At 53.9% G+C, this 19,005-nt stretch overlaps 1 protein-coding gene across 6 annotated transcripts in view; it reads right to left on the bottom strand.

The window, feature by feature from the left end:
• Positions 1 to 3,667: 3,667 nt before the first annotated feature.
• Mef2d (myocyte enhancer factor 2D) overlaps positions 3,668 to 19,005 on the bottom strand; it is a 31,682-nt gene continuing 16,344 nt past the window's right edge. For 5 of the 6 annotated variants that reach the window (XM_045137868.1, XM_045137864.1, XM_045137865.1 and 2 more), the window contains 9 exons: positions 18,423 to 18,560; positions 17,268 to 17,478; positions 16,990 to 17,046; positions 15,353 to 15,543; positions 14,937 to 14,957; positions 13,231 to 13,360; positions 7,975 to 8,167; positions 7,367 to 7,673; positions 3,668 to 7,089 (listed from right to left, as the gene is read on the bottom strand). In XM_045137868.1, the coding sequence (XP_044993803.1) occupies positions 7,078 to 7,089; positions 7,367 to 7,673; positions 7,975 to 8,167; positions 13,231 to 13,360; positions 14,937 to 14,957; positions 15,353 to 15,543; positions 16,990 to 17,046; positions 17,268 to 17,478; positions 18,423 to 18,560 (1,260 nt within the window). In that variant the 3' untranslated portion in view covers positions 3,668 to 7,077. The remainder of the gene's footprint in view (positions 7,090 to 7,366; positions 7,674 to 7,974; positions 8,168 to 13,230; positions 13,361 to 14,936; positions 14,958 to 15,352; positions 15,544 to 16,989; positions 17,047 to 17,267; positions 17,479 to 18,422; positions 18,561 to 19,005) is intronic. The other variant, XM_004667284.2, reaches the window with a different exon arrangement.

Below are 19,005 nucleotides of genomic sequence, written 5' to 3' on the forward strand. Positions count from 1 at the left end.
GGAATTCACTTCTCTATGTAGTCTCAGTTTGGCCTCGAACTCATGGTGATCCTCCCACCTCTCCCAACTGTTGTGATTAAAGGTGTGCACCACCAAGCCCAACTCCCAACTTCTTAAACTGGGTGGTGACCCTATATAGGATTGAGTAACCGAATGAACTGAGTGTTGTGAAAAATGTGGCAACAGTGAAAAGTCTCCGAATGTGGAAATGATGAAAGTAATTCCAAATCAAATGTGTAATGAGTCCCAGGTTCTGGCAGCACGCATCCTCCCTGCATGGGACCTCGCAGCCTCGGGGTTACGCACACTTCCTGCCGCCCTTGCCGTCATAGTCACATGGCACAGACTCCTGTATGGAATGAATGGCAGTGTTTTTATTGTGCATACAAAACTTTCATTTGTGAAGGGGAAAGTGGAAGGGGGAGGCAATTATCATGGTTTATAATTATGGAAATTGTCAAAAAAAAAGAGTTAAACTGGAGGGCTGGGGAAATGGCTTAGCGGTTCAGGCATTTGCCTTTAAAGCCTAAAGACCCAGGTTTGATTCCCCACGACCCACGTAAGCCACATTCACAAGGTGGCACATGAATCTGGAGTTCGTTTGCAGTGGCTAGAGGACCTGGTGTACCCATTTTCTCCATCTACCTCTCTCTCTCTCTCTCTCAAAAAAAAGAAAAAAAAAGCTAAACAGGGCGTCATGGCACATGCCTTTAATCACAGTACAGGACGCTGATCACTGTGAGTTCAAGGCCAGCCTGAGACTACATAGTAAATTCCAGGTCAGCCTGGGCTAGAGTGAGACTCTGCCTTGAAAAATTAAATTAAAAAAAAAAAAAACTTGAAGAATGTTGACAATGCTCTATGTTCTGCAGTATCAAGTATTCCACCAAAATTTATGTAAAAATAAACCTCATTAGTATGAAATTTTTCTTTCTTTTGTAATAGATGGTAAAATTATATGTATAATTGTTTTAAAATAAATTTATGATTATCATAAAGTTTGACTTGTATGCTTATTTTATTTTTTTGGTTTTTCGAGGTAGGGTCTAGCTCTAGACCAGGCTGACCTGGAATTCACTATGAACTCTCAGGATGGCCTTGAACTCCCAGTAATCTTCCTACCTCTCTGCCTCCCAAGTGCTGGGATTAAAGGTGTGTGCCACCATGCCCGGTTTTGTATGCTCACTTTATAAGTATATGTACCCAGGATCATGTGCAAACTTTCCAGGTGAAATTCCTAGAGGTCTTCAACATTCATCTCAAAAACTTCTTTAAGCCTCCTGGCCTCCGCTGGGCTGGGTGTGCCGTCTGTCGTCTCAGAAGCCCGCTGTCGGCTGGTTCTCGTCTCCTGTCCCTACTCAAGGTAGGAACTATTTTGTTCCTGCCTACCTTGTGTATGCCCAGAGTTCAGGGACGCATAAGGAACAGCATTGGTTAGGCCAGGGAGGGTTTATGGTGTCCTTGGGAACAGCTCTACTCTCTATGTGGTGACTAGTGAAAGTTATTAGTTGGAGCGGGGCAGTGGGGCTTGGAGCAAACAGGTCGTTTTTTACTTTTTTTTTGGCTTTTCGAGGTAGGGTCTCACTCTGGCCCAGGCTAACCTGGAATTCACTATGTACTCTCAGAGTGGCCTCGAACTCACAACGATCCTTCTACCTGTCTCCTGAGTGCTGGGATCAAAGACGTGCACCACCGTGCCCAGCTTGTTTTTCACTTTTGTTATACAGGAGCAGCCAGCAAGTGGCCGAACTAGGAGGTAAACGCATTTTGGACTATGCCAAGTCAGGTTTTGTACCTCGCGGAGGTTCCACAGACAGGGCTCAGAGGGCGTAGATGAATGGGAAAGATAGTGGGAGATACACCGCAGTCCTCTCTGGTGCTGGAGGACACCTTGAGGCAGTTTAGCAATCTCGGCTGCTTTAGCCTATGGCGCTCCACACTGCATTTTATATTTATTCATTTGACAGAGAAAGAGGGAGAGAGGATGGGTGCATCAGGGCCTCCAGCCACTGCAAATGAACTCCAGACACATGTGCCCCCATGTGCATTTGGCTAACGTGGGTCCTGGGGAATTGAACCAGGGTCCTTTGGCTTTGCAGGCAAATGCCTTAACCGCTAAGCCATTCCTCCAGCCTCCACACTGTATTTTAGAGGGGACACAACATTGCATCCTATTAGCCCACGATCAGTCCACAACCAGCCCAGTGACCCCACAGGGACTAAGAAAGAAAACATGAAACACTGAACAACATTGTCCCCAGACCCCAGGGAAAATGCCTCTGGGAAAGGAAGGCATGCAGATAGTCTGAGGCAGGTGGGAGATGTACTGGAAGGTTTTGCTTAGGATTTGAACTATGCTCCCGCAGAGAAAGGTCTTCCTCCCAAAGGCATGAATGAGCTGGAGAGAACATCCTACCCATGCTTTTTCCCCTGTAGCAAGGTCTGGGGAAGCTCAGAAACTATAAGGATGGAGGTGACCTCATTCAAGTGGCAGCTGGCAGAAGCCTGGTCCTTGCTCTGTGGGCCTCTCCAGAGGGCTGGCGTACATTATGGTGTCTTCTCACCCCGGGGAAAATGCTGAGAGGAGGAAGCCACATACCATCACTTCCACCTTGTTTAACTGGTCACATACAGCAGGACTCAGTGTGGGGAGGGCTACACAAAGGCATGAACACCAGGCAGGGACAGTGTAGGCCATCTTGGGAGTGGCTACCTTAGCAGCCTCTGAAGGATAGTATCTGTGTGTATAAGATAAGTTATGTAGCCCAGGCTGGCCTCAAACTTGATATGTAGCAGAGAATGACCTTGAACTTGTGATCCTCTTGCCTCAGCTTCCCCAGTGCTAAGATTACAGGGGTGCACCACTGTGCTTGGTTTGTGCAGTGCTGGGGATCGAACCTGGGCCTTGGTGTGTGCCAGGCAAGCACTCTACCAGTGGAGCTACATCCTAACCTGAAGAGAAGTGTTATCAACCCGTTCACACTCAGGCATTGTCCCTTTCTGCCCATGCTGAGGAAGTGGTGAGTGAAACCCAGTGACCTTGTGAGGGATGAGAGACCAGCGCAGATGGTGGCATTTTGCAATGAGGAAATCTGAGGCTGAGGACGTTCTGTGCCTTGACACCTGTGTGCTGTCACAGCGGCCATGTCTGGTGGTGGCAGCAGCCTCAGGCACATAGGGTCAGCTTAAGCATTCTCAGCCTGGTTTAGTCACCAAGAGGACAAGGACCCCTGGCTCATTCATTTGCTGCTGCAGAGACTGTGGGCCAGGTACAGAGGGCGCACCTAGCCTCACGTTCTGCACTCAGTGGCTGCCTATGGCCACAGCCTGACGGTGCTGCGAGGAGGCAGGGGTAGAGCAGCCGACCCCAGTGAAGAGGGGGAGTGGCTGGGAGGCGTATCAGGAAGGCAAGGGTGCAGTGTCTTGCTGGAGGGACACTAGGATACTGCGAAGGTAGCTTCCGTCTATGTCGACTTTCAGCAGTCAAAGGGCTTGGGCCCGACCCTGTGGCATTTGTTCAACTCTTGTCCCAGTTCCCTCCCCAGGTTTCCACCTGGAGCACCTCTTCATAGTCCCGAGGCTCCTCTCCCACAGCCTATCCAGCAGGTGAAGTGCTGGCCTCTCTCCCCTTCCCACCGCACCAAAGAAACCAAAACCCAAGCCAAAATATCAGAAATGTGGGGGCTTTTCTTTTAATAGTAAACCTCTTTACAACAAATATAGTGAAAGTTTTCAAACCAAACTCGTAAGAATTGAGGACTTTTTCTTATTGTGCAGAATACTAAGAAAGCATCACCATACAGCACGAAAGTAATATTGAAAACAAATGAACAGCCACACACTTGGACTCACCCTGCCCCAGAACCCAGGAGTGTGGGTGATTGTCAGGTTTTGGGGGGGGCATATCCATGGCTGGCCCCACCTCTCTTTCCCTGTGGGACTTGAATAGGGTAGAGCAGAGAATCCAGGTTCCCCACGGGTCCTCCCAGCCTCCCGCCCGAGTCCCAGTCAGTCCCTCCTGTTAGCTGCTGAGAGGGCAGGAGGCTGAAGAGGGAGCGAAGTTCTCAGGCTCCGTACCTCCCCGCCTCCATGGGAGCCTCAGTCCCCCACCCAGGGGGTTCTAAAGCGTCAGTTAAAAATATATAGAGAGATATAGATATTTCTAGGTACACTTTTACATCATTTCAGTCTCCAAACAAATAAATAATCAGCAAGAGAAGGTGCATTTCTTTCTTCCTTCCTGTCTGAGGTGGGGAGGGCTGGGAACAGGCAAGGGTCGCTCTCATTGCACTGAGTGAAATGTGCCCCACTGAGGAGTGAGGGGGTTGGCCCTCTGGCTACTGTCCCTGAAAGCCCAGGGACACGTGGGTGAGGATTGACGACGCCAGTGGCTACTTTGGCAGATGCCCAGTTTCTCAGAGGGAGTAGGTGGAGGCAAATTTGGCTTGTGAGAGGAAGGAATTAAGTCCCCACTTGAGGTCTGAGTTCCCAGGGACCTGTTCACCTGCCTGCCAGAAGGTCCTACATAACCAAGAGAAAGCCGGGATACTGAGTTTGCAAAAAATTCAGACTGCCACATGCTGCTGGGGACAGAGAAGAAAGGATGCGCGCACACACAACCCATATATGGTATCAAAAGCCAGGTTTGCCTTCATGAGGCAGAGGGCAAACTGGTGAGTATTGCACCGTGAACTGCGGGGGCTCGCCCCCAGCCCATGTGGACGGCGGGGAAGCTCAGCTTAGAGAGGTGGGTGGACTGACGGTGGGAATGGCCACAAGGCCGTCATTCGTGGTTATTGAGCACCTGCTGTTCACCCACGCAGCACGTACTGAGTGTCTGCTGTGTACCAGCCACGGGCCAGGCTCAGGGGCGCTGTGCACAGCACTACAGCCTGGCTTCCTCTGGGGCCTGGGGCAAACCCTAGAAGTGCTCAAAACGCCCTCTTGGAGCCTTTGGGAGGGCTGGGCACGTGGCACCCCGGCCTGGTCAGCTGCTGGAGGGAGGCTCTAGGTAAGGAGCGGTCACTGCCTTGTGAAGGCCAAGGCCCATGGGCGAAGAGGAACTTGAGTTGGCTCCACAAGCAGGATGGCAGGGTGGGGGCTCCTGGAACAGAACTGTGTCGGGGTAGGGATTAGCGATGACCACGTGGAGACAGAGCTCCTGGAGGGAAGCCCTGGCAGAGGTAGGCTGCGGGAAGAAGCGAGAAGGCTGGCTGCCAAGTCCCCTAACTGTAGTACAAATGTGTCAGGGCTGAGGGCAGCCCAGGGAAGGAGTGAGGGTAACAGAGTTGGAAGCCAAGGCTGTGGGGATGGAACAGCCACCTGTTCCTTTGTAAACACGCACCCAGCCACACATTTGCGGGGGCCCTCAGAACTTGAGCCGCAGGCAGCACACCCCCGGGCGCTGAGGCACACGCAGGTACGGCCACACAGACCCAGGAGGCACCAGACACGCGCCACCCTGCAGCTCTGGCCCTCCCTGCGCCAAGTATGGGATACACTGCACGAAGCTGGGTCACAGGCAGGCCAAGGTCACCACCGACCTGAGCCATGTCTAACTACTCTCCTGCAGGGAGGAAGGTCCAAGGGAGATTGGGGGTGGGGGTGGCGGAGAGCAGCTTGGGGGCCTGCCCCCTCCAGTCTGATCTCCAGTCCAGCCCAGGCCCCAGGACCCCATGCTTTCGCTGGCCCTGCGCCCTTGCTCGCAGTCGTACTGAGGCAGCAGCGAGCGCGACTCGGGGCGGACGGGGAGCAAGAACACGGCAGAAGAACCTCATCCGTACAGCGCGGCCGTTTGAGTCATTATTATTACAATATACTCTGACAAAAATAGAATCTCATTTCATATCAATACAACAACAACAACAAAACAGTTTCCTGGACTGTTACACCACTAATGTTTCCAAAGGTTGCTATTTACAATTACAGTAGCAAGAGGCAAGATGGGGTGGGGCCTGGGTGTTGAGGGACAGGAGGTAGCGAGACAAGGAGGATGGGTGCCAAGAGCAGGGAGGTGGCCAGGAGCTGGAGGGCGGGAAGGCTGGGGGAAGGGCCTCGCCCAGAGGACCTCTGGCCCTACACACCGTCTGTGTGCGCAGTGTGCACTCTGAGTAAAGGCGCGCACAGACACAGGAAGTCTGCGCAGCCTGCCCGTGGCAGGCCTCAGCCTGTGGGCACCCAGGGAAGCAAAGGCAAACCCTGCAGTCACCTCTCCAAAGGCCCTCTCCCAACTCCCAGCACGCGGCCGGCTTTTCAGGGCTGGGGTGGGCCGAGGGACAGGGGTCTATTGCACTGTATATCTTAGGAGGAAAAGCTGGAGTTAGGGGTCCCAATCCACCCCACCCAGCCCTCCTGTCCTCCTCATCCCTCTCCTCATGGCTATCTTTTCTCCAATGTGCTTCCAGAGAAGCCTCCAACCCTAGCCTCAGACTTCCAGGCACCTTCCCAGCACCCACACCATCGTGGAGGTGCAGCACATACAAGTGTCAGTGAGTGTGGCGTGGCGTGTGCAGGACGAGGGGCCAAGCCTGCTGCACGCTGGGCCCTTGGTGCCTGTGGCTGCGCGGACGGACAGCCCAGAAGCAGACGCCCGGCTCCCACCACCTCTGAGACGCGGACCGCCACCAAGCAAGCTTTGGGCCTCAGTCTATTGTCGAGTTTTTGTTGTTGGGTAGTTTTTGGTTCTTTCTACCTGTCTAGGGATGGGGTGGGAGGGCTCTCCATGCAGGGCTCGGCACCTGTCCTTCCCCAAGGCCTACCGAGCCCCACCCCTTCCTGCAGCATATGTGTACAACGTGCAAAGTGTTCCCCCTCCCACAAAAAAGAGAGCACCCCGCCAGTGAAAATGGTAGGGGTGAGAAAGGGGCAAGAGTAGCCCTCTCTCCAAAGCGAGAATCCAAATTAAAAAAAATATAATAATAATAATAATATAATAATTATACACAAATGTAACCTTCAACAGGACACAGAGCAGTAGAAAGGAAGTGGGATGGAGCGGGAGGAGCCCAGGGCAGGGAGGGTGGACAGTGAGATTGTCAACTCTTCATCGGGGAGGCCGAGAGGAGGGAGTGGGAACCATCACTTTAATGTCTGCGAAGAGAGGAGATGGAGAAGGTGGTGTGAGGGGCAGCTCGGCCTACACAATGCACCCCACTCCCTTTCCCATGGGGCCAGGACTCTAGGGGAGGGCCAGCTGGAGGTCACTGAGCACAGGAGATGCTGCAGGGAGGGTCAAGGGCTGTGGATGCTGCCCCAGGAGGGCTCTGGCCACAAGACCTCTGGTGTGGGAGAGAAAGTAGGCTGGGTGCATGTGGGGCAGTCCCTGGGTGTAGCAGACTGGCAGACGGGAAGGGCGACGTCACAGTACCCAGGTATCCAGCCGCATCCTCTTCACAGCCGAGCCCTCGGCTTCGGGCTCTTGGGCTGGGCGTAGTAGGCCCAGCGTGGGCCCGAAGTCCCCCCGTGTGTCATCGCGGTCCCCTGTCTCGTAGGATCCCCCCGCTGGGCTGCTGAGGCCATCACCAGGCTCGGGGTGGGAAGCGGGGAACACGGCTGGAGGAGGAGGAGCAGGGCTGCGCTCACGACTCGGGGACACCGGTTCTGACTTGATGCTGATGTGGGGGTGGGTAGTGACCGTGAGGGCGGCACCCACGTGAGGTAAGGGGCTGCCCGGGCTGGAGTTCAGGAAGGGGTCAGAAAGGGAGTAACAGAAAACGTGAGAGGAAGTCACAAGACAAAGATGGGAGAATGAGAGTGGGGGATGAGGAAGAGGAAGAAGGGCAGAGGAGAGAGAAGGAAAATGGAGGCTGTTAGTTCCCCTCGGTTCACTTCATCTGCTGGAGTCCACTCCCCGCCCCAGCGCACCCCTCCCGGGGTTGAGACTTACGGCCATGCACCCAACACAGACAACCCTAAGGGAACCTCCTTCTGCTCCTCGACCCCAGCGGCCCTGAGCAAAGTCTCCCAGGAACTCACATGAGGTTGCTGAGAGAGACAGGGACTAGGTGGGACTGCTGCGGAGGCGGCTGCGGCTGCGGCTGCGACTGTGGAGGCTGTGGCTGTTGCGGCTGCTGGGGCTGTTGCCAGGCGGTGACATTGCCTAGTGACAGCCCTCCGGGTGAGCTGAAGGCTGGTAGGGAAGAGAGCTCTGCACTGGGCAGCTGGTAATCTGCAGTGAAGAGAAGAGAGCCTTGGGGGGAGGCCTTCCACACACCCTCAGGGAGAGGGACAGCTAGTGAGTTCACCAAGTGCTGGGCTTTTCACATTAACTGATCTGTCTCTGGGTGTGTGCGCAGGTGCATGTGCGCACACACAGGGTCGGTGTGGTGTTAGGGAACTGAACCTGACCCAGCAGGCCTTGCAGGCAAGTGCCTTCATGGCTGAGCCATCTTCCCAGGCCCAAGGCCACAGCAAACAAACTCCAGACGCATGCACCACCTTCTGCATCTGGGGGTCCTGGGGAACTGAACCTTGGTCCTTAGACTTCTCAGGTAAGCACATTATGCTAAGCCATCTCTCTAGCCCACTTTTTTTTGGGCGGGGGGTTCAAGGTATGGTCTCACTGTAGCCCAGGCTGACCTGAAATTCACTATGTAGTCTCAGGGTGGCCTCAGACTCACAGTGATCCTCCTACTTCTGCCTCCCAAGTGCTGGGATTAAAGGCGTGCGCACCAGACCCAGTTTGCTACCTGTCTTATTGTGAAAAAGGAGCCAGACGTGGTGGTGCACGCCTTTAATCCTAGCACTTGGGAGGCAGAGGTAGGAAGACTGCCATAAATTAGAGCTGCCCTGAGACTACATAGTGAATTCCAAGTCAGCCTGGGCTACAGCAATGTCCTACCTTGAAAGAAGATAGGTGGTTTTAAAATAGTGTAAATTTTAACAATTAAATAAAAAATAATGTGTAGGTTATCTTTTTTTTTTTTTTTTTCCTAGGTAGGATTTCACTCTAGCTCAGAATGACCTGGAATTCACTATGTAGTCTCAGGGTGGCCTCAAATTCATGGTGATCCTCCTACCTCTGCCTCCTAAATGTTGGGATTAAAGGCGTGCGCCACCACATCTGGCTTTACTTTTTAAAAAAATATTTTATTTATTTGAGAGCGAGAGAAAGGAATAGGCAGACAGAAAGAGAGGATGGGTATACCTGGCCCTCCAGCCACTGCAAACGAATTAACTCCAGATGCATGTACACCCCCCCCCCCCACCATGCATCAACTTACGTGGGTCCTGGGAAATCGAACCTGGGTCCTTAGACTTCACAGGCAAATGCCTTTTCCCCAGCCCACTTTTTTTGTTTGTTTTTTTTCAGGTAGGGGCTCACTCTAGTCCAGGCTGACCTGGAATTCACTATGTAGTCTCAGTCTGGCCTCGAATTTACAACAATCCTCTTAATTCTGCCTCCCAAGTGCTGGGATTAAAGGAGTGCACCGCCACGCCTGGCTTACTTCTCTTTCTATAACTAATTTATTTGCATGGGTATGTCTGAGTGTCTGCATGCACACATAAGCACGCGCATGGTAAGGCCTCTTCCTACCGCAAGTGAACACCAGACTCTTGCACCACTTTTTGTATCCAGCTTACATGGTGACTTAGGACTGAACTCAGGCAGGCAGGCAGGCAGGCATCACAAGCAAGCAAGCACTTTAAGCGCGGAACCATCTCCTGGGCCCTGCCTTTGCCTCTGAGCTCATTGTTGCAATCCTGGGGCTGGAAGGCAGAGCCTCGCCCATGTCACCACCGACCTGCGCCCGGCCTCTCCACTCACTACCTTTAAAACTTCAGTCATGGGCTGGAGAGATGGCTTAGCAGTTAAGTGCTTGCCTATGAAGCCTAAAGACCCCGGTTCAAGGCTTGATTCCCCAGGACCCACATTAGCCAGATGCACAAGAGGGCGCTCGTGTTGGGAGTTCATTTGCAGTGGCTGGAGGCGCTGGTGTGCCCATTCTCTCTTTCTATCTGCCTCTTTGTCTGTTGCTCTCAAATAAATAAGTAAAAGTGATTAAAAAATTAAAAACAAAACAAAACAAAAAAACCTCAATCAAGACTGCAATGGTGGCCCTGGCTTCCTAGTGCTGACTACCAGTTTTGACATACTTACATTTTAAAAAGCAGAGGACATTTGGGAGGCAGAGGTAGGTGTATCACTATGAGTTTGAGGCCGGCCTGGGACTACAGAGTGAGTGCCAGGTAAGCCTGGGCTAATGTGAGACTCTACCTAGAACAAGAAGGAAGGAAGGAAGGAAGGAAGGAAGGAAGGAAGGAAGGAAGGGGAGGGGAGGGGAGGGGAGGGGAGGGGAGGGGAGGGGAGGGGAGGGGAGGGGAGGGGAGGGAAGGGGAGGGGAGGGGAGGGGAGGGAGGGAGGGAGGGAGGGAGGGAGGGAGGGAGGGAGGAAGGAAGGAAGGAAGGAAGGAAGGGAAGAAAAGAGGGCAAAGCCAGGTATGGTGATGCATGCTTTTAATCCCTAGGGAGGCAGAGGTAGGAAGATTGTGGTAAGTCTGAGGCCACTCTGAGACTATATAGTAAATTTCAGGTCAGCCTGGGATAGAGTGAGACACTACCTCAAAAAACAAAAAAGACAGAGGACACAAACTGAGCTTCAAGACTGACTTTCCAACACTTGTTTCACAAACAAGGCAGGCCAGGCCTAGAAGCAGGGCAGTGCCTTGCTCAAGGTCCCCAGGACGGAACAGAAAGATGCAGCTTCTGGTCCTGCCCAGTCTCCAGGTCACCTGGTTGCCTCCTTCCCATTATGCCAATGCCACCAGCACAGCCAAACCTCTGCAGCCAGTGTCCACAGGGCCAGGCTTACCTCCTGCTCATGGCATTACTGCAGCAGCTAAACCCTGCGCGACCTGGGTGGAGGCTGGGCCTGTGGACAGTAAATACCAGAACATAGATGGCCCTATCTCACACTAAGAACACAATTAAACGTGAATTTCAGGGCTGGAGAGATGGCTTAGCAGTTAAGTGCTTGCCTGTGAAGCCTAGGGACTCTACTTCGAGGCATGATTCCCCAGGACCCATGTTAGCCAGATGCACAAGAGGGCACATGGATCTGGAGTTGGTTTGTAGTGGCTGGAGTACCTGGTGTGCCCATTTCTCTCTCTCTCTGTACCTCAAATAAATAAAAATAAACAAAAAATATTTTTTACAAAAGCGAATTTCATCTGGGTGTGGTGGCGCATGCTTTTAATCCCAGCACATGGGAGGCAGAGGTAGGAGGACTGCCATGAGTTTGAGGCCACCCTGAGACTACAGAGTGAATTCCAGGTTAGCCTGAACTAGAGCAAGACCCTACCTCAATAAATAAATAAAGCGAATTTCATGGGCTGGAGAGATGGCTTAGCACTTAAGGCACTAGCCTGCAAAGCCCAAGAACCCATGTTTGACTAGCCAGGTCCCATGTAAGCCAGACACAGCAGGTGATGCAGATGCAAGGCTGCACATGTGCACTATGTGGCGCATGCATGTGGAGGTCAACTGCAGTGGCTGACGGCCTTGGGGGACCAGTTCCTTCTCTCTCTCATTAAATCCCATTAAAAAAAAAAAAGAGTGAGAACTGGAAAGATGGCTTAGTGGTTAAAGCGCTTGCCTGCAAAGCCTAAGGACCCATGTTCAACTCTCCAGGTCCCATGTCAGCCAGATGCAGAAGGTGGCGCAAGCGCACAAGGTGGCACATTTGTACAAGGTGGCACATTTGTACAAGGTGGCACATTTGTACAAGGTGGCACATGAATCAGGGTTTTGATTGAAGTAGCTGGAGGCCCTGGCACACCCATTCTCTCTCTCTTTCCCTCTCTCAAATTAATAAATTAAATTTTAAAATATTTTACTTCGATTTATTTGAGAGAGAAAGAGAGGGAAAATGAATGCCCCAGGACCTCCAGCCCTGCAAATGAACTGCAGATGCATGTACTACCTTGTGCACCTGGCTTACATGGGTCCTGGGGAATTGAATGTGGGTCCTTTGGCTTTTCAGGCAAGCGCCTTAACCACTAAGCCATGTTTCCAGTCCCAGCCCTTTTTTTTCCCCCCTTGGGATCTAGAAACAGTTCATCTCTGGGTCCTGAATTCTTTTATTTTTATTTATTTGACAGAAAGAGGGAAGGAGAGAAGGAGAGAGAGAAAGACAGAGAATGGGCATGCCAGGGCCTCCAGCCACTGCAAATGAACTCCAGACATGTGCACCCGCTTGTGCATCTGGCTAACATGGGTCCTGGGGAATCGAACCTGGGTCCTTTCACCTTACAGGCAAATGCCTTAACCGCTAAGCCATCCCTCCCGTCCACCATTTTTTTTAAATGTAAGTCTTTAGGCCATACTTTAGCACAAAAATGCTTTTGGGACCTGGAGAGATGGCTTAGTGGTTAAGGCGCTTGCCTGTGAAGCCTAAGGACCCAGGTTTGATTCCCCATTACCCATGTAAGTCAGATGTACAAGGTGGCACATGCATCTGAATTTCATTTGCAGAGGTTGGAGTTCTTGGCATGCCCATTCTCTATCTCTCTCTTAAATAAATAAAATGTATTTTTTAAATGCTTTTGGGCCAGGCATGGTGGCGCAAGCCTTTAATTCCAACACTTGGGAGGCAGAAGTAAGAGGATCACTGTGAGTTCAAGGCCACTCTGAGACTACATAACGAATTCAGGTCAGCCTACCTCAAAAACAAAATAGGAACTAGAGAGATGGCTTAGTGGTTAAGCTTCTTGCCTATGAAGCCTAAGGACCCAAATTCAATTCCCCAGGACCCACATAAGCCAGATGCACAAGGTGGCACATGTGTCTGGAGTTCATTTGCAGAGGCTGGAGGCCCCATTCTCTCTCTAAATTAAACAAACAACATAAAAATGCTTTTGGGTTATGTTTAAGCTAAAAAAGTGCTTGTTTTAGCCGGGTGTGGTGGCCTTTAATCCCAGTACTCCAGAGGCAGAGGTAAGAGGATCACTCTGAGTTTGAGGCCAGCCTGGGACTACAGAGTGAGTTTTAGGTCAATCTGGACTAGAGTGAGACCCTACCTTAAAAAAACAAAAATGAGTAAGTAAATAAAAATAAGTACTTTTTTATTTGACGCTCAAGTGTACCTGGACATTCTTTTCATTTGCTAGAACCAGCCTGTAAGTTAGGCGGGGTCCTCCTCGGTCTGGCCTGTGCAGACGCTAATGCAACTTCTCTTGTCACTCACCGGCCCCAGCCCACCTGCACGAGTCCACGGACCACACGCGCACTCACCTGTATTGTAGGCAGTGGGCATGGAGGAAAAGGGGAGGCCCTGGCTCAGTAAACTCGGTGTTGCCACGGAAACCACTGGGGTGGTGAGCGAGTGGGTAGACTGGGAGACCCCGAGGCGCTGGGCATTGTTCTGCAGGAGAAAACTCTGTCAGGAGGAGGCAGGTGGGTGGACTGCCTCAGGGTAGCTCTCCATGCCAACAGTGAAGTGGGTCCCCGAGTCCACAGGCCAAGGGAAGTGCTACAGCATGGAGACCCACAGACACGTAGGCCTCTGGAGACACGAGGACCATGACCCGGGGAGGAGCGCGGGCTCACACACACACCAGCCCCCGCACACACGCCAAGAGGAGGGTGGGGCGGCCTGCAGCCAGCCCCAGCGCGGGCCCCACATCCTGGGCAGAGGGGAGATGAACCCTCCTTTGGGCTAGGCCCTAAGAGTCTCCCCTACATCTGTCACATGAGCTGACTCCCCAGGAAGCACATGCTGGCATCTGGGAGTGGAATGTGGGCCTGGGGTGATGTGCCTTGCGTGTGCGCACACACGTGTGCGGGGCTGCCGGCTCCATCTGCTGCTGAGTCACTTGTTTATTCCAACTCCGTGCTGGGGCCGAGACCGCCACTGTGTTGGCCGCCAAAGCCTGCTTGCCTTTTCCAGCCTCTCTGGACCAGTCAGTGAGCTGGAGAGGGAGGCTCCCACCCCATTCTCTCCTGGCTGCTTGTGAGGGTGTAAGCAGGGGCGGACTGCACACGCCTCTGGGTACCCACGAGACAGTCTCTGGAGGAGGAGTTATCACATCGACAGAGGCACCCAGGGAAGAAGGCCCTGCTAAAAAGACAGCTCCATGGCAGGCATGGTGGCTCACACCTGAATCCTGACTCCGTGGCAGGCATGGTGGCTCACACCTGAATCCTGACTCCGTGGCAGGCATGGTGGCTCACACCTCGAATTCAAGCACTCAACAATGCTGACTGGGGTAGGTGGATCGTTGTAAGTTCAAGCTACTCTGGTCTACGTGGCGAGTTCAGGACAGCCTGAACTACAAAATATGAGGGTGGTGGGGAGGGAACAGCAACAATAGTAATTCTAGCCCAGCTACAGCCTTGGCTTTGCCTCAAAAAAAAAAAAAAAAAAACTTTCCTGGGCTGTCCAGCTTCCATCCCTCCTAAGGGTCAAGTCCTTCAATAAAGGCTAATGGGGTACAAGGACCCAATTCAAGCATCTGGCTGGGACCTCTGAGGCTTGGGGATGGCCTTACACCTCTTTCCAGATGTACACACATACATGCATGTCTGGTAAATGTGATGTCACACAAAGACACTCATGCACACATGGGTATGCACACATGCACGCCCAGCCCCTCCCTCCGCCCCATTCACCTCAGTATCCCACTCAGCACTGCACACGGCTCCTGGCAAAAAATCAAGTAACAAAGCCGGGAGTGCTTGCGCACACCTTTAATCCCAGCACTCGGGAGGCAGAGGTAGGAGGATCACTGAGTTCGAGGCCACCCTGAGACTACAGAGTGAATTCCAGGTCAGCCTGGGCTAGAGTGAGACCCTTCCTCGAAAACCCCAAAACAAAACCACAAAAAAACGCATGCCACACAGCATGCGGGGGGGGGGTGTCAAGGCTACAAGCCCCCCACTGCAGAGCAGGCAGGAGGCCTGGACCTCAAAGGCACCGCAAACACTGTGGACTCACTCACCAGATCTAAATGGTCCTCAGTCTGGGTGCAGAAATGAAACCAAGGGGATGGTTCAGGTTTTGGCCTCGGCCTTCCCCCATCACACACCACCCAGCTCTCTGCCTGAGGAAGCTATCCTCCCTGGCCCATGATGAAGAGCTTCCAGGCTCCAGCTTCTCATCTCCAGAAGACGCTACTTCCCAGGCTCCGTTAGCTAGGACAGTCTCCTGACCTTGTCCACGACCCTCGCACCCCAGAGCCCTCTCGCCACATCTACTGCCCTCAGGCTGGCACTGCTAGTCTACCCAGAGAACTCCACTTAGACGATCTTGCTCAGCAAGTCTCACCTGCTCCTAACCTTCATCTCTCCACAGGTCTTTCCTTTCTGCTTCCCACCTCCACTCCCTGCCCCTCCCAAGGCCCAGATACCCACTCACCAAGTGATGCATTAACCCTTTGCCTCCCTGGGAAGTGATGACCCGCAGGTCAGGCTTTCGGCTGGGTGCTCCAAGCTGGGCACTGTGAGTGGGTGGGGGTGGAGACTTGGCAGGGATGACCTTGTTTAGACTGTTGCCATTGGACACAGGGAGAAGGCCAGGGGAAGCACGGGCACTGACGTAGCCATTCCCTAGAGAAGTGAGAGGACAGAGAGAAAGACACTAGCATGTCTCTTGACCCCAGGCCAACACACCAGTTACCCAGGATCTCTCACAGCCAGGGCTCCATGTGGGTGCTGGACTGCCCAACACTTCCTAAAGCCTGGTTCCCAACCCCTCAGCTCACCACTGGCCTCCACGCCATGGCGACGACTGGGCTGGCAGGAGCCGGAGGCCGAGGCCGAACTACAAAGCAACCACCGCCTCTGCCATCCTGCGCCCCAGAGCAGCTCTGCAGCCGTGCCTCCTGCCCTGCACTCACCGCCCCCCACCTACAGCGGCGAGGACCCAGCACATCCGGTGGGAAAGCACTGGTGCTGTGGTCTGGCCTCCATGAAGAGCCTGCTCTCTGGGCTCTTCTGCCAGGAGCTGGGGCTCTGTGACAAGCTGCCTGCAGCCTTGCAGAGACTGGCACTCACTGATGGTGACCGTGTTAGTGGCATGAGAGGACTCATGACAGAGCCATCACCACAACTGGACTGGTGATAACACGTGTAGTGACTATCTTGTACATGTGTTCCACACTCCACAATGTACACAGGCCTCCCCACATACGCTCTCATTCTACGCTCATGTCAGACCTGCAAGACGCAGGGGACGTGCGTCTTCGGCCCAAGGACAGAAGAGGAGCATGGCTGGGAGAGGTGACGACGTGTACACGGCCACCTTGTACACGGCCGAGGACCAAGCACAGTCCTCAGTGGCTTCCATGTTAGACCCAAGGGCACATAAGCAAGGTCTAGAAAGGAAATATCTTTTTATTCTAACCCCAGGACACAACTATTGCCACGGGGGTTTTACATGTTGGCTGAGACTGACCAGGAGGATTCTCAGGCCCAGGAATATGAGAGTGTAGTGAGAAATGTCACCTTGTTCTGTCCCTAAGAGCACACACTGTGTGAATGATTGTCTCCACCCTAATTCCAGGATCACTCTGGGAATGGCAGGAATGTTAAGGTGGTATAAATGGCGACATTAGAAGGCAGTCACCAGCCAGACAACAGTACAGAACAGAGGGGTTGTATGTACGTGGGTGCAGAGGCAGGGGAATATCTGTGGCTTGGGTACATGTGCCTACAGATGCACCTCTGTATCTGGCAACTCCTGTGAGTGAGGAGGCCTATGTGCATGTGTGAGCAGGTTCTTCTGTGGCCACCACTCATCGAGGCACAGGCAGACCCCAGCCAGAGGCCCTGCTCAATCTGGAATGTTGAGCCTTCCACTGAACCAGCACTGCAGGTCCTCTGTCTGCTAGGCCTTCCTCAGACCTGCACCCACTGATCACACATTGTTACAGGCACCAAAACCCAGGGGCCTGAAAACCCCATGATCCCACCCTGTTCTGGCCCTGCCCGTTTCCCGTCCTCCTCGAGGTCCCTGGCCCCGAGGCCGCCACACCGCAAGGCAGCTGTACTCACCAACAGGGCTGGGGCAGGCTCCGTTAGTGCTGGTGAGGTCTCCGCCCAGCATGGCTCCTAGGGAAAAGCAGGACTACTCTGACTGTGTCTTGAGGACTTAATCGGAAAGGTCCAGGACCCCGGGAGGAGGAGGAGGAGGAGTCCTGGAGCCTTCCCTCAAAGCCACACAAATGCAGAAATGCTGTGATCATGACTGAAGGGAAGACTTGTTGCCAAAAACAGCACCCCAGAGCCCTCCACGCCTCACTTCCCGAGAGGCCCACCTCCAACCTACTCACCAGCACTCGCCGGCCGCTGGGGCAGGCCTGGAGAGACACTGTTTCTCTGCAGTGCTGGCTGCTGGGGGGACAGGAGCCGTGGGTCCGTGAGGGAGGATGTCACCAGGGAAGGGGTGACCAGGGAGCCACTGGGATTGCTGAACTGCATTGAGCTCTGATTGGACACGGGTACTGTGACAGGCATGGCAAAGTTGGGGGCCGGGACAGATGACTAGACAGAAAGATGGAGGGCAGGGTCAGGCCAGACGAACTCTTTCCCCTGACCCACTTTGTCTGGGAGGGCAAGCAAGGGCTCCTGTGTTTCTGGACTGTGCCTCGACAGGACAGTAGCTTGGACTCCCTGCCCTCAGCCTCATTGCAGCTCTACCTGCCTCCCACCAAGGAGCTTGGGATGCAGCTCTGGCCCCGAGCCGAGAGCAAGGCTCTGCCCACCGCAGACAGGACTGGGCACCCCTGGTAGAGGTGGGTTAGTCCTTGGCCAGTGGGAGCGAGTTAGTGCCCTGGGTACAGACAAAAACTCACACACACAGCTGTGCCACGGGTCAGGGTGTGGCTCCAGTGGAGGTCACCCGCCTTCTGGCCTGCTGCAGAAGCCCATCCCCACCTCCCTGTCTTCTCCTTGGCAGCTCTGCTTCCCTTAAATAAAGCTGAGCAACTTAGGTGGGGACAGGAGCAGCCCAGGGGCCTCTCCCCAAACCACCAGGCTAAGAGCACACTCCATTTCCCTGCCTCTGAGTACGGGGAGACAGCTGCACCTCCTTCTGGGTGTGAGCCTCTTCAGGTTACGCTCCACCCAAGAGCCTTGGCAAGGGCCACAGGGTTGTCATGCTCGAGGCTGGGGGTCCTCGGTGGTCACTCCCAGCCCCAGCGTGGCTCCACACAGGACACCCACTAGAGGCAGCAGAGGGCCGGGCAGGGCGCGAAGCCACACCATGCAGCACGGGAGGCTCTCCTCCATGCAACTACTCACGGCCAGTCTATAACTCTGCATCATTTTATCAAACTCCTCGTCTATCTTTTTATACTTCTCCTCCGTCTGGGGGGTCAGGGCAAACACCTCGTCCACCTCAGGGCTCTCACACTCCCTGTGTTTCTTGTGCAGCGCCTGGGGGAAGGGGCCGGAAGGGGGCCAGAGAGAGGGTGAGTGGGGCTCACCCCGTAGCGCCGGAAGAGCCCGTCCAGCTCCTCGCTGGCGCGCCGGTACTTGTCCTCCAGCAGGGGGCTCTGTTCCAGAGAGTCCTCCCCGTCTGGCTCCGGGCTGTCGCAGCCGTTGAAGCCTTTCTTCCTCAGGGTCTGTAACCGCACCACTAAGTCAGCCGGTCAGCCGGTCAGCCAGGGTGGTCCCACAGCCTCTAGGTTCCTCCTAGCCTTTCCCCCCATCCCAGCTCCTCTCCAACCTCCTCCTCACAGCTCCCAGCAGCCCAGCTCCGCCCTCAGAGCGGAGCCATCCTCTGTCTCCACCGCAGGGTCCCCATGGGACCCTGCATGCGTGGGATGAACATGAGAATGTCCCGTGTGCAGGGACCTGACTCAGGGAGGCACTCCACCCTTAGGTTCTGCTGGGGGGGTGGGGAGATGGAGACGCAGGGAGGGGATGAGACACAGGAAACTGGCACTTACTGAGCTCCTGCCATGCACCACACACCTTGGCTGTCCTGGCCCAGAGGCCAGCTTCACACATGATCTGAATGGATTGGACATGCATCTGGCAGGTCTGCAGCAGACTCAAAGCTGCTTC

The sequence above is a fragment of the Jaculus jaculus genome, chromosome 19, assembly GCF_020740685.1.
Source record: "Jaculus jaculus isolate mJacJac1 chromosome 19, mJacJac1.mat.Y.cur, whole genome shotgun sequence".
Classification (NCBI taxonomy): domain Eukaryota; kingdom Metazoa; phylum Chordata; class Mammalia; order Rodentia; family Dipodidae; genus Jaculus; species Jaculus jaculus.